Below are 25777 nucleotides of genomic sequence, written 5' to 3'. Positions count from 1 at the left end.
AAAAATTTGTGAAATTCATGATCAAGGGAATGCATAATAATCATGAACAACGATTTTGGTGCCATAATGACATGATCTGCGAGAATTTATCGCAGCCTTCTTCATCGTTATTGAAGGAAAAAAAAAACATAACAGAATTAAGTACTTTGGAAGCCAATATCTGCCTGCCAAGTACACAGTTGGGATGTAATTATCACTTCCATAGGCGATTGGTTTTAACTACCCTTCCTGTCAAAAAGTAAAAGAAACTGCCCTGACACACATTACTCATCTCCTCTACTAATCCTACTTTGGTCTTCACCTAATTACTTTCAGAGTAAATAAAACAATGGATCCTTTGCAGCCCAGGTTATACATCTTGCAAAGTGGCATAGCTCAAAGAACAACTTGTATACCTGTTTGTGCAAAAAACTACTATTTGGTTTACATAAAATTTGCATTTTATCTTACATTAACCAAGTAACTAATTGGGTAGACCAAAACTAATCTCTAACAACAAAGTTGGCTCCCGCTTAACCAGCTCCAGAAAAGAGAAGCAAAAGGGAATAGTACGTACGACCTCACAGTCCTTATGCTGCAATGCCATGAGATTCCTTGGCTTCTTCTCTCCTATAACAATATCTCTGCTCCCATGAGAGAGAGAGAGAGAGAGAGAGAGAGAGAAGAGCTTTGTGTATTCCGAGGAAGCTCTGCTCCTCCAATGCCTCGCCTCTGCTCTAGAGATCGCGTTGTCAGGCAGCTCCCAGAAGCTGAAGGGGTCGACTTCGTCGACTTGGTGCTCGACATGTGCGACGAAGGTAAAGAATTCGTCAAGCCGGAGGTGATGGAGATGTGCGAGGAGAAGTACAAGTCCAAGAACCTTGCTGCAGAGAGGAGGAGAAGGAGCAAGCTCAACAACATGATCTTGTCTCTGAGAGCTCTAGTGCCTACAATTACAAAGGCACTAACTTTAAGCGTTTTTATGCATCAATCTCATGTTTAAATCCCTCTCATGCATAGCTTTAGACTCCAAGATGATAATTTTCCAACTTCCTTATAGCTAGCTGATCATGAATTGCTTGATGTTGCTAGATGAGCAAGGAATCAACCCTCGTCGACGCGATCGACCACATCAGGATGCTCGAGAAGCAAGTACTTGACCTGCAGACCGAGCTCTCAGAAGTAGAAGAAGAGGAGGGAGAGAAGCAACGAGGTGCATCAACCACTGACACCATGGTTCCACCTGAGACTGTCCAATGTCAGGTATTCTCATGTCAAATTATTCATTTATGATTTCTTGGTTATGTTCATCTAGCTTTTGCATCACAACAGGGAGAGGTTGAATTGAATCCTATGGGGCCAAACGAGTACCAACTGAAGATTGTCTACAAGAACAACGTTGGCCAATTCACCAGAGTGCTAGAAGCCTTGCGAAGCTTCAACGTGGAAGTGACTAATATAAGTTATGTAACTGTCTGTGGTTTCTCCAAGAGTGTGTTCTGTATTGAGGTGAGTGCTGCTGGCCTAAAGATGCTTTGTTCTTAAGATAATTTATTCCTTTGCAACGAACTGCAAACCAATTTTAATTCCTTGTTTCTTTGTATAGGTGAAGGATGACCAGGAAATCTCAGTGATTGGATTAAGAAAGGTTTTGTTATCATCTGTGAAAGCCTCTGAAAATTAACCAACTATTAAAGCATTTTATAGACTTGGGTTTGCAGTCAGCAATTTTAGTCTATCATTTGGATGTATGTAACGATGTATCAGCACCTAAAATTGTTCAACTTCTATGTTGTCCAATTTATGCAAATTAGATAAAAATTTGTGGATGCTAAAAATTACGCTTCAGCTTTTTAATCATGCATTATTACATATTTTCATGCCATATCCTAATTTTCGTTTAATAGGAATATATAAGTTTTTGATAGGGACTTTCTTGCAAATAATCTTCACCCGATCCAACGGTCTAAAACGATCGCGTATTTTGCCCCTAGTTCTCTCTACAACGAGAGATTCCATATAAGATTTACACACAAATACTCGTCGGCTTCTGTAGCTCAAGGGTTTTACTTTTGAGCAGCGAGCGAGAGGTTTAACCATCTCCTCCCTCCTCCGATGGCGATCCGAGCTCTCCTATCGAGAACGCCCAAATTATCCTCGTCAATTCTTCGAATCCTCACCAATCGACTGCATCTACCCTCTTCTCCCTTCCAGTTCCAGAACCCAATTCGAGAATCGCGACAAATCCAGCCCAGTTTCGAGTTCGGGCGCTTCTTCCACGACGGGAGGCCGAGAGGACCACTTTGGAGGGGAAAGAAGTTGATAGGAAAGGAGGCTCTTTTCGTGATTTTGGGATTGAAGAGATTCAAGGATGATGAGGAGAAGCTAGAGAAGTTTATCAAATCGCACGTCCGGAGGCTGCTAAAGATGGACAAGATTGCCGTGCTCGCCGAGTTGGAGCGGCAGGAGGAGGTGGAGTTGGCGCTCAAGGTATGATTTTTATGATGCATATGGGATTTTACGGCTTCCGATTTGGATATCTCGTGAAATTGATTAATTTTACTTTAGATTTTAGAGCTGGAGTTAATTGATGGAATGCTCGTCTGTATCACATTTCCTGTCTAAATTGAACTACTTTAGATTTGTATTTAGTGTTTGTGACCTTCTAGTTATCGTAATTGATAAATTTTGGGTGAAGAACTGTATAACAGATCCTGTATTGGTAATCAGGCATATTAATGTGGCATGGAAACATTAAAGCTTAAAAGTTGGAGGAAGTTTAAAATGCAAAATACAATTGAATAGGTACTTCTTAAGGAGATTCCTTTTGGTGCTCTTATTCATTACTTGTTTCCGTTGGTTATTTAGGAGATGAGAGAATCATGCCTACCTCTAATATAAGGGAATCAAGCTTCTTCTGACTGCATCTAATGTTGGTTCTTGTAAGCAGAGTCTCTTGGTGTTTGCGAAGCACAGACATTCACTAGTAGTGATCCCCCACCTAATGATCTATTTATATCCTGAATTTTAGTAATATTGTTTGCTTCCAGTTGTTTCATTTTGTATTTAGGTCATAACTGAAACTTAATGAATAAATGTAATTTTCTATTTCTATCTCCCAGAGCATTGCTTATGTTTGATGACTGATGATCTCTTAGTATGTCCTAGAATACTACTGCAAGATATATCAATGCATATTAATATGTACGAGTGCCATGCTATTTTGTAGTCTATATTCTTGCATTTCTTTTTGGCTGGTGATTACTAGCTTATAGGGTGCCTTCTTAGTTTTCTCTTTTCAAATTTGTCAAAATGACTATAGAATGGTTTCTGTTTTTTTTTCCTTTCCTAGATGTTCAAGGTTATACAAAAGGAGGACTGGTATAAACCAGATATATACTTATACAAAGATTTGATTGTTGCTTTGGCAAGGAGTAAAAAGATGGAAGAGGCAATGCAAGTGTGGGAAAGCATGAAAAAAGAGGAACTGTTTCCTGATTCACAAACATATGCTGAAGTTATTAGGGGGTTCCTGAGATATGGATCACCATCAGATGCAATGAATATCTACGAGGATATGAAGAAATCTCCTGATCCTCCAGAGGAATTGCCCTTTAGGATATTGTTGAAGGGGCTTTTACCACACCCACTTCTGCGGAATAGGGTGAAACAAGATTTTGAGGAGTTATTTCCAGAGCGGCATATTTACGATCCCCCTGAAGAGATCTTTGGTATGAGATAAGGTATGTTCTATTTACCCCATCTAATTCAATTCAATATCTTCTACTAATAGTTTCGGAACAGATTGTCATATTTTCTCTAGTTAATTTTGAGCGCAGCTAATACGCATTGATATAGTCTTCTGAGCTCCATGGCGATCAATTATAGGTTCTGATTTCACGTACCATGTTCTCAATAAGTTCATTCTGTAGAAATCAATGACCATTTTTTTTCTTGAGTTAGGTGACCTAATGAAGCATAATTAAGATTATTAAGATAAACCGTGATCAAGCTCTAATTTCTTATACCTTTGCATTTCTGTCACTATCAATGGCACCAAATATTGGATCAAAATTCAAAATATGAACTTTTTGCAATACCAGAAAGCCATTTTTGTTAGGGATTTTTCTAATGATGAATGGTATCATAGCATTTTTGTTAGGGATTTTTCTAATGATGAATGGTATCATAACATTTTGTCACAGGATGACCTTCTTATCACTTTAAATTTTTAAAATTCAAAGTCAACTTTTCTGTGCCAAGAAGTCTTCTATAATTTTTCCTAATAATGTTGTTAGACTGTACAAATTGGCACCTGTCTCTCTTGCATGTTTTGTAGCAGAACTTTACAGGGATCAGAGTATTCTAGTTCATAGTAATTTCATTTACTTTCTTACAAATGTGGTATAGTACGTTAGCTCCCTCTTAGAAGGAAATTTTCAGGTTTGCTTCGCTTTCTTGTAGCAGGATGTGAATTTCCCCTTTCAGGATCAGATCATCATGTTGTAAAACGATTCAACAATTGCAGAAGCACTAGATCAAGATAATACTCAAGGGAATATTAATGTGGTAACATCTGAGAAATATTTCGATGTCCAGAGTGTATTATTCCCCTGAAAAATGCTTTTGGGTCAAACCAGTTTGATCAAGTTCTTGCTGTCTTCTATTGAACCAAATATATGACAGCTGAGTGGCAACTCTACAGCTCCAGAGAGAAGAACGGGGCGATCATTAGAGTGGCAGCTCATGATCTGCTTCATCCATTATTTTGAAATTTGGTTTTAAATGAGCTTTGATATCTCTGTCCTGAGTCCTGACTTGTAGAATCTTGGGAATTTTTATTGTTTTAAAACAATCCTCTACAGTAACATTTCTGCCCAAAATCTTGCTCTATGGGGGTTCATCTCTCGCATTTCCTGAATGATGCATATATTTTCATTAACTTCTCACTTACATGAAGGACGACAATTGTGCTTCTCATACTCTAACTCCAGTGATCATAAACTACTACATATACAAAGTGATTTTAGTAATTTCTCTTGATGTTCTTATATTACTCGAGACACTCAGATTCTGTTGAGAGGTTTAGAGTTTTGACTCCACGTAGCAACGTTTATGCTTTAATTATAACAGATCTCTTAAGCCAGTAACTATTGGATAGCTAATCAAGATATCCAGTAAAAATTGAACACATTGGTGGATTCAATTGTTCCCAAGTAACAAAAAAAAACTGTTTGTTTGAAATCCATTTGCTGATTGATTGATTCAGCGACTACCCCTATGAAACCAATCCAATAAATAGTATCTATGATTTGGATGGACCCTCATCTTAAGAGGATATAGCTGTTCTTCTTTCTGCCATTTGTAGTACAACAGGTGTCATTTGCATTAATGCATTCCTATCACAGAAAGCAATCAATCTGACTAACCTATCAAACAAACCGTGCAGATGCATGGTACACCCACATGCGATGGGCCTCAAAAATCTGGACTGAAATCTTCCACCACCTACCAATGGAAGAATGCCTCTACCTGCCTTGCATTAATTGCAAACATGGAAGCCCTTCGATTACTAGTAATCTCATTAGGCATTCCTCATGACTCATCCTTATATAAAGGCTACTTAGCTTCCTATATCTTGTACTATCTATTCAAAAGTTCCAATCATTTGGAGGCACTCTCTAATCTCTCTCAGATTTTGATGTCACACTCTATGGTTCGTGTTGTCTTCTTTCTTTTCATAGTTTCTTATCTCCTGATGACTCTAGCTCTAGCTCGAACGTTTCCGGTCAAAGCTGAGCTTATCGTGGCTAATTCGCCTTCCTCCGGCTTGCCTCCGGTAGGAGCCGGGCCAGCACTTGCTGTGTCAACGGAGAATAAACTTCATCAAAGACCTCATGTCTTTGACAAGTCGATCGCCGGAGCTGAAGTGATCGTTGGTGGACTTGTCACGGCTATCCTCGCAACAGTTTTCTGCTACATTCGTGTTACTCGGCAAAGATCAGAAGAATACAAGTCGTGAAACTTATGTAACTCTCTTCTCACTGTTCCTCTGTATCAATACTTAATCCAAGTCAGAGAGATTGTACAGAATTCCCGCTTTTGTGAGAGTGAAAAGAAAAAGAAATCGAATTAGAGATGAATGTGAAGTTTATGTAAATATTTCTCATTACTTTGTCCTTCTTTTCGCATTATATCGAGAATTTCTTCTATGAAAGAGATGCGGAATTTAAGAAGTTTAGACATCTCGAATGGAGAGATCCCTATTGCTGGCCTCCCTCATACCTGGCTGGAGAAGGTCCCAATTAAACTCATCGTGATTATTTGTAATGGGCCCGCTTAGATCTAGAGGCATGGGATGAGTGGCAAATGCCCATACGTGTGCCGAATCTTTGTCACACTTACTTTATGGCCAATTTAATCACATCTGGTTGGGACCAGAACTTGATCTGACCCCCACCTCAGAAGAACTGAAAAGGAGAGGATATTTTGCAAATAACCACCTGGTTTTGCATATTTACAGAAGTCCTTTTCTTTCATGCAAAACTATCATCTCTAACTACCCTATAAATAATATTTTTCTATATATTTTTTGACCAAAATATTCATACGGAGGTGGTTCCTTACAAATATTACTTTTAACAGAAGGAGGTTTTCTATAATATGTCTAGAATCTAGGAGGTTATTTGCATAAATACCAAGAAGAAAGTCATGTCACTTCAAGTTAGGTGTCTGCAATGCATGCATAGCTGGAGATGGTTTTCTTGTGATGCCAAATGATTGAGTTCGCATCAGTTAGACGTGCCATTTGCTATTATGTTTGAGCGATGGCCAATGGGTGTTGAGTTGGGTATTTCAAAATAAGCCACTTGGGTTTTGGAACTGATGTGCGTGTTTTAGTGAATAGAGACATTAAAGTCACTGGAATCACTGGCATTAATTCTTGATGGCTCACCCCCAAAATCTCCAAGCCCATACATTAGCATAACTACTTGTGATGCCAATTACTAATCCACAAGCGAAGTGGCCATATCACGCTCAGGAAAAGCTATAGATTAGATGGCAACAAGTTGAAATAGAGCTGGATACTATAAGATCCCAATATTAAGCTTGAGTAGACTTTGATCTTAAGCTCAATATTTGTGTGTGCCGACTGCCATAATCCAGCCAACTCGATCAACATTTTTTATCATTTGAAATGCATGATTACTGGGGTCCTTTAATTAATTTGAAGGGGGTCCACAATATTCTGAAGAATTATGGGCCAGACTTTATTGTAGTATCTCTCAGTGCAACTGCAAGTCTATGAACATGAGACACAGAAGGGTAAGGGCCCATCTTTCCAAGTGAGCCCATGGTTTGCTTTCCAACCATCCATCTCGGCCTTAAATCTCGCTGATAGGGGTGTAATCGGATCCGATTACACATTGGATAAACCGATCCGCATCCATTTAGTTCGGTATGTATTAAATGGGTCGGATTTAATTTTTGATAAATTTAAATAAAATTACTGAATCCCATTTTTATTGGCTTATATAACTAGTATTAACACGGAAGCCCGCGAGATATTGCAAACCGCCTTTCCCGAAGCAGCAGAGCGGTCGTCGATTCGAGAAGGTATCCACGAAAATATAGAAATTGAAGGGAAGAGTCCATTCCAAACCCTCAGGCGACGATCTGAGATCGAGCGATGGCCACCGAGAACTCGGTAACAGCAGTCATTAGGGCTTCGCGCCCTTCCTTCCGAAAACCTCACGACAAGATCGCCTTCGCCGTTCACTCCTCCTTCCTCCCCGCCGGATACTCCCTGGTCGCCACCGGCCGCAACGCCTTCTCCGACAACTCCCAAATTGGTTCGTAGTCTTGCCTTCCTAATCCCTTTACCTCTTCGAAATTTGCTAGTCTTATGGTCAAATTTGTTGTAATTTAGGCGAGGAGGAAGTTAGCGTCGATGGGTGGAACGAGATGGAAGATAGATACGGTTTCGTGTATTACAAGGACGATAAGGGCGTGAAAAAGAGAGTCATGGTCAACTGCCTCGTGATTGGGGATATGCTCGAGGTCGATGTGCTGGATCTGGAAGGAGAGCTGAAGGAACCCTTTCATCTCCAAATTAAGTATGGGCTTATTTTGATTTCTCGTAAGAGATCTTTTTTTGTTTGTTTGTTATGATTAGCAAGTTTACTGCGTCTGCTAATGGTTGCAGTGTGAAGGATTACTTGCCGGATGATGGTGATCAGCCGAGAAATTATGGAAATATGTACAAGAATTTAAAGGGACTAGTCCAGAGTTTGAACTCTGGTGTTTTGGATAAATTGGAGCGCAAGGTTGAGAGCACTTCATCAACACGGGGGTCTGTTGAATTCTAATTTTGATATCCTCCTTTTGATTTAGAAACCTTAGCAGTATTATATTGTTACTGACAATATTATGATTGCGTATTGTTTATCATGCTTGACTAGAGTTTGTCCTTAAAAAAACTTGGTCCTGATTGACAAGCTCATAACTAGCAATCTTTTTTCTTCTCTTTTTAGCCAAGTAGATCAGATTTCTGCAAATTATTTTGTTAAAGGGGAATTTGTTTACTTTCAAGTACCTTCAACATGGTGCTGCCTTATATAATAGCTGAATTTTAATATGCTTCTACTACATGTAGGCTATTGTAGTAACTAGTAATAATACTACAATTTTGTTTCAAAAGTCTGGATAAGAGGAAGACAGTCCATATACTGACAAATTCACATGTTCCATCATTTAATGTTGTTGAAGTTTCTGGTCGATTTCTCCTTTTTTATGGTTTCAGTTTAAATGTTCCATTGAACTACGGGATTTGTGGTTGTTTTTGCTTCTACTACATTTATATGAAAATTCATAATCATTTTGTAAGCTACATTGCAAGGTTGTTATACCTTTTAATTTATGCTCCTTTGCAGTTATGAAGTGCCTAGAGTGAGCACTGCTGAACCTGTCGTGGGAATTCCAGTCGAGCATCAACCTCAACCTTCAGGGTACGTGTGTTGGTGTTTGCATTTTTCTTATTATGACTAATCAGCTAGAGCTTTGAAGTTATATAAGGTATTTGTTGTCAGATTCTTTGGGGCATTTCTCAGCTCATAATTTGGTTGATATCAGGAATTACTATTCTAGTTCAATTCTCTATTTTACTTTCTTTATGAAGGAGTGCTATGATTATCTCCTTTAGCTTGCTTGTGCCTGATCTGTGGCTTTGCCTAGTTGCAGCTTTTGCAATCTTTGAATCGAATACCCCATTATATTTCTCTCTGGGGTTACTTCTTATCTCCTGAAATCTTTTCATGGTGCTTGGTGCATTATAAGAAATTATTAACAATTTAGTTTGGTCTCCTAGATAAAAAAAAATGCGGTGCCTTGACAAGACAATTAATGTCGTATGCTGAAATAGGAGGTTGGCAATGAGTGCGCTTGGTTTTGGGCGTAGAATGATGCCTTTTGGGGTTATTGGTGTTTATTTCTTTTTTCCCTGAGATAATGGAAGTCTAATGAATTTTTCTTGAGTCTCAATGTTCATCTATAGTTTTTTCTAATCTACTCCTTCACCATTGTTGTTTCTCACTTTCTTGTTGACTGCTTTTGTCCAGTTTATATGTGTCATATCCTTGTGCAGTCATGTCCTTCTATAGCCGACATGAATCCTTTCATGACTCTCGGCATTCGTCTATAGTTATTTAATCTATTCTTTCACTATTGCTGTTTCTCACTTTGTTGTTTAATGCTTTTGTCCAGTTTTCTTGTGTCATATCCTTGTCCTTATTGCTTAAGTTCTGTTGGATGTCTCCCCAACTTCCAAGGTTAATATATGGCCGAGTAATGAGGATATCTTCATTCTTCTGTCTTGACGCATAGGAGGCTTTTACCACATTTCACCAGCTAATAACTCAGCCCTTCACCTATTTAAATAATATTCATATCTTATCTACTTTATACATTTGGATGCTAGGATTCTAATACTCCTTTTCTACATTTTAGTTAGTGTTAGCCCTTATTTGATCTTTTTGGAAAAACTATTGACTTCTGTAATCTGTATTCATATGGCTTGTCATCTTTTATCTGTAGACTCGTTTATCCTCCAATTTCACCAATTGACTACAACGATGTCTACCCTGGGCCTCCTGCTGGCTTTTTTCCTCATAGGTCTGTCTCTGATGCTGCCACCTCTATTCTAGTTCATCTACTGCAAGTCAATTTGATGGATATCTTATTATTGTTTCACGTTCTTTTCAGGGGCACCGGAAGTGGTGGCAGCATGCTTGTTGGTAGTTATTTAAATTTTCTTAAAGTTATTTGGACATATTTATAATTATATGTTGATGTTTGAACTTACTATCATGAAACAGGGCCAAATGATCCACGCTTCTTTCCTCCCGGTGAACGCCCTGATGCTCTTGGTGGACTCCCGTCAGTAAACATTGTCTTTTTATTATCAAGAGCGTAGAGCTGCTCATTTTTTACCCTCATCTACTAAGTTGATTTTATTGAACTACTAATGCATGTAAATTGATACAGGGGTCTGCCGCCTGGTGCACGTTTTGATCCTATTGGTCCTCCTGATGTTCCAGGCTTTGAGCCTTCTCGGTTTGTCAGGTACACAAAACTACTTTAGCCTCACAGTGTTACAAAACCTGTTGGTCTTTTTAGCAAGTAAAAGAGAGACTATAACAGCCAAGTACAATGTTTGACTGTTTAAATTCTCCATTTTTTTTTGCTTTCTGTATGTGCTTAATGCAGAGTACATCTGCCCTTCATAAACCCACATTGTAACACCTGTATTTGCATTTTGAACTTGCTTCTAATATATAGTTTAAATTTCCTCTCTTCTAGTTTTTGTTCCTGTATGTTTGGTACAACTTTGCTACAAGTCTCTGATTCATTTTTTTATATGGGACATTCTGAGCAGGCGTCAAAGGCGACCAGGAGATAATACTCATCCAGACCTTGAGTTCTTTCGGCAAGGGCCTGATTTTATATAGACGTTGAGTTCTTTCAGCAAGGGCCTGAGTTCATATAGACGTAACGGCAGATACATGTGTGCTTTTGTTCAGTTCTTTTTGAATGTTTTTTCCAGTTACTGTATATGTATCTCAGAGATTTGTGTTGGTAGACTGTTGTCTCCTTAGGACTACAGTTATAGATAAGTACAGTTCTTCTAATGTAGTTTTTACTCAAGTAATCCTTCTATTCAAGTACTAATCATGTTATACTGTTTACGTATTTGTATGACCGTCTTCTACCCTTATATGAGGCTTACTGGAAATTGGATAAGACTTTAATGAGCTTTGCTATATCGGAGTTTTCAGTCTCGAGTAGAAGATATATATTACCATTTACCAGCCAAGGTTTTTTTGTTTTTTTTTTCTGTAGAATTATCTGTATGAACCCAACGGCAATGGAGATTACTGAGAAAAATGAGAAATCTTTACGTATTGGAAGTAAAGAACATGTACGTGTATCCCTATCTCTTACTAATTGAAAAGACAACGACACCGAATTTTTCAACCCCAAATACTCAATCCATTACGGTTACAGTAATTACATATATCTTAAAAGGTAAGGGGCCTGAAAGGTGTTGCGACCTTATTCAGAAATACGAGATAGCAGTTTGCATCTTCTCAGGAGAAGCTGCCCTTCCCATTCCTACGCCTATTAATGTTGAAGTTATCACAGCGGTTGAGTTGAACGCTTCTGCATCCCTTGACGTTGACGCCATCGCATCGAGTAATGTACACATTGGCCTCCCCCTCAACTTCGACGTCATCCACTTTGGCGATATTAATCGTCACATTGCTACCGCCAACTATATCGATGGTGCCATCTCCTATCAGTATGCCAAAGACACCATTATCAACTTGCCTCAATGCCAATATGTTGCAATGCTGGCATCTAATAGCCAAGCGACAAGGATCAACACACAAGCACTCTTTGTCACATTTTGGGCACACCAAGTTGGGTTGTGGTGATGAACTGGGTTCAGGACCAGACTCTTTAGCCTCTGATTTTTGACCAGATTCAGGTTGAGGACGCGAAGTAGCACTAGATTGGGGTGCAGAACCAGAATTAACTTGTCCACTATCTGACTTAGCAACCCATTTGGCTCGCGGGAAACCAGAATTCGAATGAGCAGCAGTCGAACTCTTCTTGCTCTGGCCGTTTCTTCCAGGTGAAAGCCTCTGATTAGCTCCAGATTGGGTAGTAGAAGGGAAACTAGAGCCCTGAGGATTACTCGTGCTTGCCTTCGGAGTCGAGCCACCACTTGGTTTTTGCGACGAGACATTATTGTCAAATGTAGCATCTGATTTAGCACTAGATTCTGGAGGACAACCAGAATTATGGTGAGAATTCTTTGAACTTGCTTCATATTTGATATCTGGGTTTTCCTGATTCGAGCGGCTATTTGGTTGTTTAGGTGAAACGTGATCATCACTAGATTGGGCATTTGACTTAGTATCCGATTCCTTGCGAGAACAACCAGAGCCATTTCCTTGATTAGCTCCACACTGGGTAGTAGAAGAGTCACAAGAGCCCTGAGGACTACGCGTCCTTGCCTTTGGAGTTGAGCCACCATTTCGTTGCTGCGACGAGACCTTGTCGGCAGATTTAGTATCCGATTTAGCACTAGATTCTGGAGGAGGATCAGAGTTACGGCGAGAATTCTTTGAACTTGCTTCAGATTTCGTATTTGGGTTCTGCTGATTGGAGCTGCTGTTTGGCTGTTTAGATGAAACGTCATCACTGGATTGGGCATTTGGCTTAGTATCCGATTCCTTGCGAGAACAATTAGCGCCATCAGTTGGAGAATTCGAGCTCTCCTTCGGATTCGCTCTTTCAGTATTGCCAGATTGAGCATCTGATCTAGTACTCGATTCCTTAGGAGTAAAATCGTAGCTAGCATTCGATGAGGTAAAAGAACTATCACTATTACTCCTGCTACTACTACCACCACCAGAGCCATATGTTGAAGATCTTGAAGTAGAATTATTCTGACCCCTTGTGCTCTCCTTCTTAATCGGAGCATCATCTGAAGAAAACCAAGATGGCTGTTTCACCTGGACATTAAATCGAACAGGTCGCGGACAATAACTGAACTCCTCCGAGAGCACGCTCCACGCCTCATTCACAAGCTTAAACGCCTCCTCACCTGCGGCAGACTTGTTCTTATCCGGGTGAGTAAGCAAGCACATGCTCCTAAACTTCCTCCTCACGGTGTCGACGCTGGCACCGGATTTGGCGCCGAGAATCGCATACCAGTCGACTTCTCCGGCGAGAAGGGACTCCCTGTGCATGAGATGGACGTAGAAGGCGGCGAGCATTTGGGAAAGGCCAGAGATGGCAGGGAATAAGGTTTTGGCCTTGAGAGCCAACCTTATCGCGCCGTCGAGGTCGCCGGCCTTATACTTCTCCTCGGCGAGGTCTCGGGCTTTCTCGGCGTCATCCCTGTTGCACTCCATGGGAAAGGGAAAGGCGACTACGACGATAGGGCGAAGACGTTTAAAAAGCGGAGGGAGGGTCCAGTTTCGAGTGGATTCCTTCCGGAGAAAGCGTACAAAGAAAGACACCTCTCTCTTTCTCTCGCCTTTTCTATTTATTTATTTTATGTCCTCTTTGCTAACCCGGAAAGCAACCTCTTTTCTTAAGGCCCATCACCTGGAGCTACCCAAAGTATTAGGCCGGCCTTGCATCTTTCTTCAGCTGCATCCTGGGCCTTCTCGGCCTTGTCCTCTTTGCTAAACAAGGGAATGGTCGAGCGTTAGTTGACTTAAATAACGAACTGTTTGGAATTAGGTGGGCGAGCACTGACGGGCGACCGATAGTGGTCAAATTATATATATTCGTATTTGTTTCTTAACTTTATAAAAACTTACAATGTTACTTAAAATTTAAGACCAGGATCGCTCATTTTTATAAGAGAAAAACGAGCGAACGGAAGAACCCGGCAGTTCGAATTACTTATCCTATTAGACATCGACGCCTCTCAGTTTAATTAATGTTCACACTTATCACGCTTCTTGTAACCGATAGAGATTATTAAATGGCAGCTATTCTCGTCCTATGTGATTCTTTTTTTTTATATATATATAAAAGTCCAGATGAGATATTTAAATATAAAGTCGGTCATATCTTCTCTCCTATCTGTCATAATTTTGTTCACCAAACTGTAATTCCTCCGGACTATGATAATATTTTATATATTGTCATCTCGCATTCCTATGACCTGGATTAGTTGCATGGAAGAGGAGTAGTTAAGCCAACATGGCAGGCAGCAAGACAACAATACATTACAAAACAACTAGAGAAACTACAAGAACAGCTGAAGACTACCTCATCACCAGCCAATCAATCACATGAAAGGTTAGCTGGCACACACCATTCAACTCAAAGCCTCATTTGTTCAGTACAACGACAGCAGCAAATTAAGCACCAAGCATATTAAATAGGAAGCAATGCTATATATCTATATCTATATATATATAAAAGAAAAAGATGATAGGACGAAAAGATTGAAGAAAAAAGGTACTGACACTACCAAATAGACATTTTTATCTCCACATTCTCATTTACAGTACTCCATAAAACCTCAGCCAGAGAGAGAGAGAGAGACGGAAGAAAACTAGTTTTGGAAATTGTTTAGATGATTCTTTTATTTATCTCTGCTGCTGGAAGCCTGTTCTGCCAATGAGCCCTGCAAAATAAACCCAGACTTTAATTACAGGGAATTAACAATAGGGAGACAGAAGGTACAGAACCACTAACTCACTGCAATGGAAACTAATAATAAGACAAAAGGAGAGCAGGACAATAGCAAGCAAGGAAAATGACTGGCTAACTCCCCGGAACTAGTGGACTGAAGCAATTAAAGAGCAAATACCCAATTTAGAGCAATTAACACCAGATGCATTTGTAGAAGAACAGGTAAGGTTAAATAAAGAAAAGGGTTATAAGAACGCAGCAAAGAAAAAGAACATCAATTTCCAACATGATATGATTAGCAGATTTTTTTTTTTTTTTTCCTGAAAAGAAGGAGGCAGAGACTGTTAAGTACAGGAAGGGTTCTCAATCTTAAATAAACACCAACTTTTGAGGGAAAATTAGCAGAATCGCCTTCTAGATTGTAACCTGCAACGAAGAATTTTGCCATCAATACAAAAGGATTGACCTATTCTAAATTCAATTGGCAAGATCTAAGTTTTATTATTACTTCACAAGAGCACACACAATGCCAAAGTAATGGCAGTAGCCCAATTAATTCACACGGAATTAACTCACATAACGTTAACCATTCTGAAATCCGATAAACCAGCGAGCGGAATTCAGCATCAGAAAGATGAATTCCAAACCAAGAAGAAAAGAAGAAGCAATAGCAGTACCAGGACTCGTATTTAAAAGAAAAGAAGTGTTTCTATAAGCACAATCCTGGAAAAGAATGCCAATTTTAAGTAATAAATCCCTTGAAACCAACCAGAAATAAATCCAAGGTACCACTTTTGAGATCGCGAGCGTTAAAACTCTGCTAGAAACAGTGAAGCAATTAATACCCATTTCAAATTAAGCAATAAACCAAACAATTAAAACCCAGCTCAACTCAAAGAAACTGAAACAGAACACCAGAACCCATCAATAATTCCCCGTCAAAATCGGATCTTTCCAAATTCCTCACCTCCGAGCATCCGAATCGAATCCCCTTCCGGCCGGCAATCCGGCGGATCCTCGAATAGCGACCTCGATAGTCTCTTATGCGCGAGGCCGATGTCGAATAGGATAACCCCTGAGCTCGGATCCGAAACGAGGATCCCCTTCACGGGGAGCCACACGAAGAGCTCCTCCTGCGCCAACCCTTCTACGCCACGTAGCGCGCCGAAGCTGAGGTTGCCACGGACCACTTGGTCGAAGAAGGCGAGGCCGTCGTCGTACTTGGCGTAGCAGGGGGAGGTTATCTTCACGTCGAGGAGGCCGGTGGCCGGATCCAGAGAGAAGGATTCGACCGTCTTGGGGAGGAGGCCACCTGGGAGGCCGTGGTGGCGGAGGATATCGTGGATCGAGTCGCCGGAGACGGCGGCGCGGCCATCGGATGTTGCAGCAAGGTGGCGTACGAGGGTTACGAGGAAGAGAAGGGAGAAAAACACTAGATTGGTGAATAAAGATGAGAACTTTGCCATGGGAGAGGGGGAGGAGAGAGAGAAGAGATGGAGGTTTAAGGAGGGTTTGAGAGAGAGAGAGAGAGAGAGGATTGTTAGGTCAAGCTGGATACTTTAAATACCCATGTGGATGAACAGAGGAGTTCCTGATGATATCAAGACCGAAATGACTAAGCTACCCATCGAATCAACAATGTGAACAGGTATTAAACCGATGCCGGCATAAAAGAGCTAATAAAATTGGAGCAATAAAAGGGGGGCAATATGGTCAAATAAGAGAGCTGGTGGGCCCCATGGGTCCCACCGGTTAATAGATTGAGGCGAATACAATGGAGAGTTGTGAGGAGAGAGAGGGTGGGGGTGTTGGGGGGTGGGGGTTGGGGGGGGGGGGGGCTAAGCCTTCTATTCCGGTTTTGAGTTTGGCGTCTTATGAGGAAGGGATTGGTAGAGGAATCTTCGCAGTGAAGTGAAGTCCAGAGTGGCAGAGAGAGTAGAAACCGCAGACCACAATTACATACACAAATATGTATATATATTATATATATATAAACAAAATAACTGAAGTTCTCTCACCTCGGAATAATCTACCTGTGATGTGATGAGATGAGAGAAAACGATTTGCATTTGGCACCTTATGTTTTATGTTTATTATATTCTATATCATATATATATTTTCTACACTCAACCCCCTGCTGTTATTTTACTTGGGTTCACAGCTCTAAGCAATAAAGCTATAAAGGTGGAGCATCCCTTTTTATATCCTTATATATATATAACAAATCCTTCTTCTCGGCCCAAGCTTCCCTAATGATACGCTTCGTACATCAATGATTGACCCTTAAAAATTCTTTAACCCTTCCAGTTCACGAGATAAGTCTTTGTCACCACGTTAACCTTGTTTGTATTTGGAATGAAATATAGTGATATATTTATATGGGCATTCTGAATCTCCCTATATATTAGTAAATATTCGTGTCGATTGTATCTGTCATGAGATTAGGGTTAATTAGAGAAGCTAATTATTTGTTTAGAGGAGAAGGGATAAAAGGGACCGCCCTAGGGTGTTTGATGCTATTATGGAGGGATGAAATGATTTTTAGCTAGGGAAGACAATAGAGTACCAGTTGAGTTGGACCATGAAAAGAATGAATTGCTATTCCTTGAGCACCAACCCAACCCAACCCAACGGTACATCTCGTGCACTAGTGCCCTGAATTATTCATAATTTGTACAAATGAATGCATGTGCTGCTCTCCTCCATCTTTGGTGGCTAGGGATCAAATTATATATCATTTTCTTATCACATTTTACCCTTTAAAATTGCCTTCTTTGTACCACTTTTCATTTATATTTCTTCTCTCAACTCTCAACTTACTTTAATTTTAAAAAATTTCAAAATATTATAGCTATCATTATATCTTTTTTAAAAAAATATCTTAATTTCCACTCCTTCAGGATTCCAACGTTAACCAACACATAAAATGACTAAATATTGTTTGCTCTCATAGAAAAGACACTTATCATTGTATGACGATATTAGGTAAATATTGAATAGTTTCAAACTATTTTAATAATTTTAGTTTAGTTTTACTAATACTTAATTAGATTTAACCAACAACTTGATTTTTTTTATTATTTTTAATTTCAGTGATAATTAAGATATTACAAAAAAATTAGTGGCAATTACGTAAAAGTCCAAATTTTGAAATATCTCATATATCGTTTGTTAACTATACTACGCTGCCGAGTTACTGGTATCAATCAGAGAACTCAAGCAAACTACATTCCTTACCGGTAATCGGTAACGTGTAAGCTAGCGTGCCGACTTCAAAGCGCGTTATCTAATATTACTGCTGTATCATTTTCCTATAGCTTTGTTTGTAGACGATCGCATGCTGTAGGCTTACTGATTTGACAAAAGTACCCTTGTTCCTGATCGGATCCAAAGACACTAACCCGAACCGAAAACCGACCCCAACCTAATCCAATCGGATCCAAATCTTAGTTAGCCGGAGGCTGAGCCACTGTGGGGATCATCGACTTGTTCAGAAAGCTCGAACTTCATGGAGGTTACAAAAATGAATTTGAGGAATCTGAGTTGATCTCATGTTTGTTCCTGTATAATTACATCGTGTTTTACAATTATATAGCTTTTGATTAATCCTGGTTGCCTTTTTCTCAGATTTATATGCTAAAATTTGTGCTATATACGATGGAGTTAAGTTAGGAAATAAAAAGGAAATTTAATATTTTCTTCGTGAAATTTTGTGGATAATATGGTCATGGGATGAGAGGATATGAGTTTTTGATGCCTTAACATGCCGATATGTTAATGAGCATCTCTGAACTATAATTCTGGGGTGATAGCTCCAACGACATAAACTTTTGGAGGAGTGCTACTAAATCCTACACATTTTTAGAATATAATCTTTGGGTAGGGGAAATTAATTACTTGGAAGAAAAAGAAGAGGTTCAAGCTCCTTCCTTAATGTGCTTCGCCTTGGAAGCACTGCGGACCGAGATACGTAAGGAATGGCATTATGGTGTATGATACAACTGATGATTTATTATTTTATATAGGATTGATACTTATTTGATAGCAATCATGAAAGGATACTGAAGTACTGCATGTCAAGGATTAAAAATTTAGATGATTGAGGGTGTGGTTGGCGTGACGATTAACGTTATCGTATTGCTTAGTTGCACGAGGTTGAGTCATGAAACCGACCTTTACAGTAATGAACATCGTGTATCTTGCTACCCCAAAGCTTATGTTAGTAGGAGCCTCGTGCAATTGGACAGCCTTCTTAACAAAGAAGTTGAAGAAGTTGTGATATTTATTATTTATTGTCAGACGAACAATAATTAGCACTATCAAGCTCATGATACTTGTTATGTTAAAAACGAATCGAAGGTCTGCGGGTGATAATTCATCATCATATGCAGCAAATATGGATTAGAATTTAGAACTGGAGCTTGAAAGGCTGTTCACAGTAAAAGAGCATTAGACAGGATGAGCACTGTTGGGATGGTTTGCTGCAGGATGTATGGAGTAACGCAATGGCAATACAGATTCTAGCTAGCTAGCTTCTCCCTTCTCCTACTAGGCATCAAGATTTTCAAATAATCAAGCACTAATATATTGCTTATTCTTCATCATTGTGGACTGCCAAGCTTACAGTCTGATGAGAGCTCTATGTTCTGAGTTTGCTAGTGCTACTAGCCACTTGGTCGTTAAGCTGTTCTGATGGTTGTGTTATGTTACAGCTGACACCATTCCATAACAGAGCTATCCTTCAATCTTTGATTTGGCTATATTTTGTTCTTTCAGTTGCATGCCTTATCCCTCATGTGTTTATCTATGTGTCTTTTTTGGTTGAAATATATAATATAGTGAGGAGAGGAGATTGGAAGACTATCTATCGACATTCATTCCATAACAGAGATCGTAGATCGGTGGTTTTTAAAAAAAATATCCCTCTTGCTTTTGCATGCGTCTGTAAATATAAATGGCTTGAAATTTTCTGATAACTTGCAGGGATTTCTTTTATTTGCGCTGCTTGAAAAATCATCTCGCAGAAAACTATCGATGTTCATCTGAATTGCATCCATTTGGAATTATGTTGACAACTGCTCACATACTACCGAGACTGCTATACCACTCATCCATCGTATGTGAGAGATCTAGTGACTGCATGCTACTTGTCGAGCTGCCTAAGAACATCCAGGCATCCGGACAAAGATTTTCTGTATCAGATTAGAGTAAGGAGAAAAGTTCAGATCTGAATTTATAGCAAGTATTCAGTTGATTTGGCCTACTGATACCGTATATAATCACACTCAAAGTTATTCTTTTGTTGATGGCATGTTAATTGCCAAAATTAGTTCCCTGTATGCCTTTTGCTTTTTGGTTACTTTTGTTATCTCTTGACCTCTAAACAGTTGTCAAGCCTGAACCACTTCGATGTGCTGCCATTTTGTCTCTAAGACTATAATGTAGCATATATATTTTTTTATAACATATTAGCACATATTTGTACTTTTTCTTACCTTGATAACTTCTTAAAGGCAAGTGAGTTCATGGCAACAATTATTGTCCGTCTGAACTTTTATCATGTCCGCTGCCATTAATTTCTTTTTGCTGTTCAACTCTGTTTCAGGCAGTTCTTTGTCCCCATTAACATTTGTAATCCTTTTGAATACTAGAACAAACATTCAAAACCTATTTCTCCTTGATATTAAATCAGTATTTGACAATTTCTCCTCACAATTTTTTTTTTATCATTATTAACTGCTGCTTCCTGCTTGCAGGAACTCATGTAGTTAATTCTTCTTTTTTTTTTTCCTCTTACATTTTATTATTATTATTATTATTATTATTAATTTTCAACCTGAATCATGTAAGCATTCATATAACTGTATATATGGGCTCCTTCACTTTAGTCGTCCAACATATGTGTCAAGCTCTTATTTCAAACATATAGATGAGTAAGCCTATATAGCCTGTCAAGTTCATTACTTTCAAACAGATGGATGGTAGGCCTAACAGTCATTTCAGGACCAAATAAAACCACAACATCTTCAAACATGCAAGCGAAAAGTTGGCAGTGAGCAGGGTTTGGTGCACCTTCTTGTCTTAAAAACCTAACATACCTAATTTGAAAAGAGTTTGGCAATTGATGGCCAACTTTGAAGGCAATATCCTTCATGTGTTCAGAGAGAAAGATCATATGTAGCTATATATATGAAGTAAGTGCCACCCACACCACACATGTGCATGGACATCAGGATAATGTTCCCGCACGTGAGGGTTCCCCGACAGGGATGGAACAGAGGAGTTTACTCCCCACGTTGCCCGGGTTCATGAGTCAACCAGTCAACGCGGCCTCGCACGTGCCGTCTCGACAACTGCACGGTGTTCACGTGAACGTTGGCCAACGGCCGGGGAAGGAAGCGTCCAAACCTCGGCAAACATTTACATGCTCTTCGTTGTTTTAAATTAAATATTCCGTCTAAAAATGAACTCGTTTAACGTAAGGAATATTTGAAGCTCAATCTATATATATATATATATATATATTATGTTTCAGATAGTAGATATTGCCATGTAATTAACAAACGTTCCAAGCTCAAGAGGAGGCTTGAGCTACGTGTACTTGCTGTCTCAGAACAACTCTCTTGCATGCCTCCTCTTTTGAATGCAATGCAATCTCCTCGACTTGACATTCTTTCAAATTTCAGATTCTATTCCTCTGCCTTGTGCTCTGAGCTCTCCATAGTAGTGGAGAGTGGAGTGAGGCCTCCATTTTATTTCATAAAGAGATCGAGATCGAAGATGTATACATTGATGCATGCTTTAATTAACATAATTTTCGAGCTTTCTTTTCCTTTATCAACTGCCCATGGTATATATATATATTAGGGAGACAAGTATATTGTTTTATTAAAAGGTGTATAGACCAATTAACTAGCCTGTCGCAAGTCACTTTACGAGAACTGGATGGTTGGCTAAAATGAGATCACATATCACATGCAGCTCAGATCTCCTAGCAAAGTTCTAAAATCTCTCCCCCTTTATCTTCCACTTTTCTTTTTGTTGGATAAGAGTCTTGTTCTTCGTCAGAAAACCCTTCTTTTTAGCAGGAGAACGTGTGGAACTTATTGTCTTTGGATGACATCTCTCCACCCGTTGCAGTTGTTGTCAGGAATCTGCTCCCTTTCTCACAGTAGCAACAGCACACGATAGGACATAGGAATATAGGTCTTGTACCAAAGTTTTCGCATCCAGCAATTTACACTGATGAGAATGATAAGACTATACACAAGTACCGATCAACTTATCAATATTAATTGTTGCTGTTGACATCTGAATCCAATAGTTTTATCTCTATTAATTTCACTACTTCATCACACCATTACGTGAGTTCCTTGATGTGTGAGAAAATTTTACGGACTTTAATTTATTTATTTTTTCTTTTACAAGCGGCAACAGGATAGAATATGGAGTACTGGACTGTTTTATATGGTTGGTAGAGTAATTACTTCGTCTACTTCTCCGTCGAACTTCATCTTGTGCGCAATTAATTCACTCTATCCGTCCTCCTCCTGTTGCTTTCAGCTCTTTGGAAAGATGGTTATTTTAGATGTAAAACTGTATGGATACTAAACTATACATGTGGAATGCTGGGATTGGCAGTGCAGCTAAAGACCAATGTCTTGACTATTGAAAGTATATCAACCACAAAAGGATTCAAACGAGAAGAAAATTTGCTTTCACTTCTACCTGAATTTGATGTCTTATGTAGATCGAACTACCCAAAGTTGTTTGAATTTGAATTGGACACGCCGACAGTTCCGAGCACGGAACGAATACCATGCAAACCAAACTGGAAGAAGGCAGACATGTAAGGAAGTTAGGCACCACAAACCAAAGAATCGTATGAGCCATGCGAATGACATCATATCTAACTCGTGCTAAATTAAAGCGTCAACGTATCGTGCCCATCTGAAATGAGAAGATCTTTTTCGGTTGAAAGATTAAACCTTTAGCGGTGTTTGACGCAATTAGATGTGCAGATTAAAGTTTCAAAGCCAGTTCGAATTGAATATTTAAACTTTCAGAGGTTTAAGTTTCAAGATGAGATGAGTCAATGACTACTACTAGTGAAACTTGAGAAGCTTAAATCTTGCTTCCTCTCCATTTTGGATTCCGGATTAGGAGATTAATACTCCTTGCGTGAACAAGATATATAGAAGATTTAGTATGACTACCAAACGAACATATAAACTCTGATATAATCCTAGAATATAAACTCCAAATTGGGATCTGTAGTAAGAAAACTTCCTTGATAGGAACATTTTTGTACACAATTGTGATGAGCTCTAGCTCATCAAACACCCTAAGAAAAAAAGAGGTCAAAAGTAAAAAAAAGAGAAAAAAGAAGAAGAAGAAGAAGAAGAAGAAGAAGAAGAAGAAGAAGAAGAAGAAGAGGCAAAGCTAATAACGAAGCAAAAGACACCTTAATTTCTCTCCTCATCTAACATTGAGAGATCACTGCCATGATCAAATCTAACATCTTATATTCTTCTTAATCTAATTAAAGATATGGACTAACATAACACCATCACTAGACCCCCTCTACTATATCTCCTTGCTCCACTGCTTACTCCCAGGAGTCCACTTTGGGCACTTAGGGCTAAAGAACTTAGACTGCACCCTCCCATTAAGCAGCTCCAAAGCCGGCCCCGGCCGGACGCAGCGCGGCGCCTTGTATTGGTTTATCGACGCCCCCCGGCTCAACGCGAAATCCATCAGCTTATCGAACGTCCCCTCCTCGACGAGCCGGATCTCCAACGGCCCAATGGACTTGTCGCAAACCCGGCCCTGCCGGTAGACGCTGTTCAGCCCTTCTTCCACCGTGAGGCAGCAGTCCTCGAACACCGACGGCGGCACTGCCGTCCCCCCGGCGCGCAGCTCCCAGAAGAGCACGTAGTGTCCCGGGATACTCGCCGTGTCGGCGTAGCTCGTGTACTCCACCAGCGACGCGCCGAACGGTGCCAAGTGATGCATCGCATTCGTTACCGCCGCGTGCAGCTCCACCTCGTCGGTCTTGTCGGAGTCGATGCTTAGCGCTACGTTCTTCCGACGGACGAAGCTGAATTGGGGTGCCTTGTTCTTGAATCCGACAACTCTTAGCACGTCCCCCACTCTATACCTATACAATCCTGCAATCACAATATCGATCAATAACTATTTATTTTAGTATGATGTAATGATTTAAATTAAATTAAATTAAATTTGATTCTTGAGCCTATTCAAACCTACCGGCGTAGGTAGTGACAACGAGCTCATACTCGTGCCCAAGCTTGAGATCGACGAGATCGATCAAGTCCCGTTGGTCGAACTCGGCGCAGCCATTAGGAGTATTGCGTTTGATGGGCAAGAACTCGAAGTAGCCCATGGTAGGAATCAATGTGTAAGCCACCTCGCTAGGCTTGCACATGGGATTAAGATTGAGGCCAAAGTAGCACTCCGATGACGCATACATAGTGCACGTTAACGGAAGCCCATCACCATAGAATTCAAGCGTAGGAATGTACTGCGACATCGTCCCTGTCACAATAACATCTATATACTTAGTGTTAGGCCACAGACGGGGAATAATTCCCTGCCATGATTTCTTCCCACACTCCGCCTCGATCGCGTCGGCGAGATCGGAATCCGGTCGCAGAATGCGCTTCACGGCTTCGCGGACAGCCCGGTCGGAGATCTCCTCGTCGAGCTTGCCGCTACGTATGTCGCGGCAAAGGCGAGGCCAGTGCTTCTCAAGAAACTTAATTGCTCGTATGAAGCCGGAGGCAAAGACTGCGCCGACTCGGAGGACATCGTTCCGGAGAATTAAACCACAGAGGAGTTGGGTGTACATACTTTGGTATGAGTCAGGGCAAAGTATAGACTCATTAGGGCTAGTGTAGGCGTTGTAGGAGTCGAACGGCCGGGCAAGGAAGTGGCGGCTCTTGTAGTAGCTGGTGAGCACCGGCCGGGCGACGAGACCGCCGGGAGTTCGCCACTCGGACTTGACAAAGAGCAAGTACATTCCTTTTCCCTTGTCGAGCCCCGGCACGTATCGGTTCATCACCGGCATTAGCAAGCTATAGAGATGCGACCGCCGGTCGAGCTCGTCGGCGATGGTCGGCATCAGCTTTCTCTCTCCTCCAGAAGTCCCGGAGCTACATAAATGTCATATGCAACTACGTCACTATTATTGCTTTCAGCTATACAGAAGAGAGAAGAAGTGAAATACGTATATATGTTTGTGTGTATGAAAATTTCACCTAGTGAGGAACTCGGAGATAGGGCGGCCGGAGAGGATGGGCGAGTTGTCCCCGTTGGCGATGCGGAGGATGTCGGGCTGGAGATCCTCGTAGCCGACGAGGGGGATGAGCCTCTTGAAGGAGTCAATATCGGGGGCGGTGCGGGCCGGCAGGCCGTGGCGCTGCAAGTACTCGGCCGGCGCATTCTGCGTGAGAATCTCGGTCAGCACGCGGCGTTGGACATCGCCGGCGTTGGCGGTCACTTCCTCGATGAAGTCGAGGGCCTTCCGATGATCCTCGGGGATGTCGGCCGGGTATCGGATGCTCTTCGGTGCTTCGGGCATGACTCTAAGATCTCTATGTTTTTACTAGGAAGAGGTGGTGGTGATCGAAGAGGCTAGCTAAGGTAATATGAGGAAGATGTTTGTATTCGTATTTGTGGGAAAGAAACGAGGGTGGTGAGGAATATATATAGAGGAGGAGAAGGGAGAAGGATCGATGTATCCCACAATTGCTTCGAGGGCAAATTGGACAAATCACCTTCTTTATCATAAATATATATTTATATATTTTATTCCTTTTCTAATTAATGTTATAAATAGCGGCTTGTATGACAGTCACATAAATGATGTGTCTAAGCTTCCTAATGGCCATTCAGTTCAGGTGCACAGCTGTCATGCGACATGTCATACATTTCGAATGATGCAAAAAAAAAATTAAATGACATAAATAAAACAAAGAAAAAAAAGAAGAAGCTATGATTAGAGAGCAACACTTAACGTGACAGCCATTTTGCTCTTCGTTCGAAGTTCCTATAA

General features: G+C 40.4%; 5 protein-coding genes across 8 annotated transcripts; 3 read left to right on the top strand and 2 right to left on the bottom strand.

Moving 5' to 3' along the window:
- The first annotated feature begins 700 nt into the window (after window positions 1–700).
- Window positions 701–1663, top strand: LOC140762050 (transcription factor UDT1-like). The gene is made up of 4 exons (XM_073099652.1): window positions 701–955; window positions 1072–1242; window positions 1312–1488; window positions 1586–1663. Exons 1-4 carry the CDS (start codon window positions 701–703, stop codon window positions 1661–1663), a joined length of 681 nt encoding a protein of 226 aa, XP_072955753.1.
- A 380-nt stretch (window positions 1664–2043) lies between these two features.
- Window positions 2044–4872, top strand: LOC140761947 (protein THYLAKOID ASSEMBLY 8-like, chloroplastic). 3 transcript variants are annotated; one of them, XM_073099496.1, is made up of 3 exons: window positions 2044–2469; window positions 3332–3722; window positions 4447–4872. In XM_073099496.1, exons 1-2 carry the CDS (start codon window positions 2095–2097, stop codon window positions 3719–3721), a joined length of 765 nt encoding a protein of 254 aa, XP_072955597.1. In that variant the 5' UTR covers window positions 2044–2094; the 3' UTR covers window position 3722; window positions 4447–4872. The 3 variants fall into 3 exon arrangements, with proteins under 3 accessions (XP_072955597.1, XP_072955598.1, XP_072955599.1); XM_073099497.1 differs by having other exon boundaries at window positions 4444–4872; XM_073099498.1 differs by having other exon boundaries at window positions 4423–4872.
- A 2670-nt stretch (window positions 4873–7542) lies between these two features.
- LOC140764018 (probable proteasome inhibitor) lies at window positions 7543–11220 on the top strand. The gene is made up of 9 exons (XM_073102436.1): window positions 7543–7832; window positions 7910–8096; window positions 8186–8332; window positions 8913–8987; window positions 10072–10149; window positions 10240–10271; window positions 10353–10413; window positions 10522–10599; window positions 10913–11220. Exons 1-9 carry the CDS (start codon window positions 7670–7672, stop codon window positions 10983–10985), a joined length of 894 nt encoding a protein of 297 aa, XP_072958537.1. The 5' UTR covers window positions 7543–7669; the 3' UTR covers window positions 10986–11220.
- A 3032-nt stretch (window positions 11221–14252) lies between these two features.
- Window positions 14253–16253, bottom strand: LOC140762466 (uncharacterized). Of its 2 annotated transcripts, none has more exons than XM_073100278.1 (2): window positions 15668–16250; window positions 14253–14692 (listed from the first exon to the last, which is right to left on the bottom strand). In XM_073100278.1, exons 1-2 carry the CDS (start codon window positions 16164–16166, stop codon window positions 14655–14657), a joined length of 537 nt encoding a protein of 178 aa, XP_072956379.1. In that variant the 5' UTR covers window positions 16167–16250; the 3' UTR covers window positions 14253–14654. The 2 variants fall into 2 exon arrangements, with proteins under 2 accessions (XP_072956379.1, XP_072956378.1); XM_073100277.1 differs by lacking the exon at window positions 14253–14692 and adding an exon at window positions 14702–15126 and having other exon boundaries at window positions 15668–16253.
- A 6724-nt stretch (window positions 16254–22977) lies between these two features.
- On the bottom strand, window positions 22978–25395 carry LOC140762465 (probable indole-3-acetic acid-amido synthetase GH3.1). The gene is made up of 3 exons (XM_073100276.1): window positions 24981–25395; window positions 23971–24875; window positions 22978–23870 (listed from the first exon to the last, which is right to left on the bottom strand). Exons 1-3 carry the CDS (start codon window positions 25301–25303, stop codon window positions 23287–23289), a joined length of 1812 nt encoding a protein of 603 aa, XP_072956377.1. The 5' UTR covers window positions 25304–25395; the 3' UTR covers window positions 22978–23286.
- Between the last annotated feature and the right edge of the window lie 382 nt (window positions 25396–25777).

This window comes from Typha angustifolia, chromosome 7, assembly GCF_048772165.1.
Source record: "Typha angustifolia cultivar Huaian chromosome 7, ASM4877216v1, whole genome shotgun sequence".
Classification (NCBI taxonomy): Eukaryota; Viridiplantae; Streptophyta; class Magnoliopsida; order Poales; family Typhaceae; genus Typha; species Typha angustifolia.
This window is presented reverse-complemented; position numbering and strand designations above follow the sequence as displayed.

Bases quoted from the DNA above. Each gene is read 5' to 3' on its own strand.
- LOC140762050 (XM_073099652.1), top strand. From the start codon at position 701: ATGCCTCGCCTCTGCTCTAGAGATCGCGTTGTCAGGCAGCTCCCAGAA. The intron at 956-1,071 runs GTTTTTATGCAT...TGATGTTGCTAG, and splicing joins CAAAGGCACTAACTTTAAGC to ATGAGCAAGGAATCAACCCT. The intron at 1,489-1,585 runs GTGAGTGCTGCT...TTCTTTGTATAG, and splicing joins AGAGTGTGTTCTGTATTGAG to GTGAAGGATGACCAGGAAAT.
- LOC140761947 (XM_073099496.1), top strand. From the start codon at position 2,095: ATGGCGATCCGAGCTCTCCTATCGAGAACGCCCAAATTATCCTCGTCA. The intron at 2,470-3,331 runs GTATGATTTTTA...TTCCTTTCCTAG, and splicing joins AGGTGGAGTTGGCGCTCAAG to ATGTTCAAGGTTATACAAAA.
- LOC140762466 (XM_073100277.1), bottom strand. From the start codon at position 16,166: ATGGCAAAGTTCTCATCTTTATTCACCAATCTAGTGTTTTTCTCCCTT. The intron at 15,127-15,667 runs GTGAGGAATTTG...TCTTCGTTGCAG, and splicing joins TTCGATTCGGATGCTCGGAG to GTTACAATCTAGAAGGCGAT.
- LOC140764018 (XM_073102436.1), top strand. From the start codon at position 7,670: ATGGCCACCGAGAACTCGGTAACAGCAGTCATTAGGGCTTCGCGCCCT. The intron at 8,333-8,912 runs GTCTGTTGAATT...GCTCCTTTGCAG, and splicing joins AGCACTTCATCAACACGGGG to TTATGAAGTGCCTAGAGTGA. The intron at 10,150-10,239 runs GTCTGTCTCTGA...CGTTCTTTTCAG, and splicing joins GCTGGCTTTTTTCCTCATAG to GGGCACCGGAAGTGGTGGCA.
- LOC140762465 (XM_073100276.1), bottom strand. From the start codon at position 25,303: ATGCCCGAAGCACCGAAGAGCATCCGATACCCGGCCGACATCCCCGAG. The intron at 24,876-24,980 runs GTGAAATTTTCA...ACATTTATGTAG, and splicing joins ATCTCCGAGTTCCTCACTAG to CTCCGGGACTTCTGGAGGAG. The intron at 23,871-23,970 runs GTAGGTTTGAAT...TTGTGATTGCAG, and splicing joins CGTTGTCACTACCTACGCCG to GATTGTATAGGTATAGAGTG.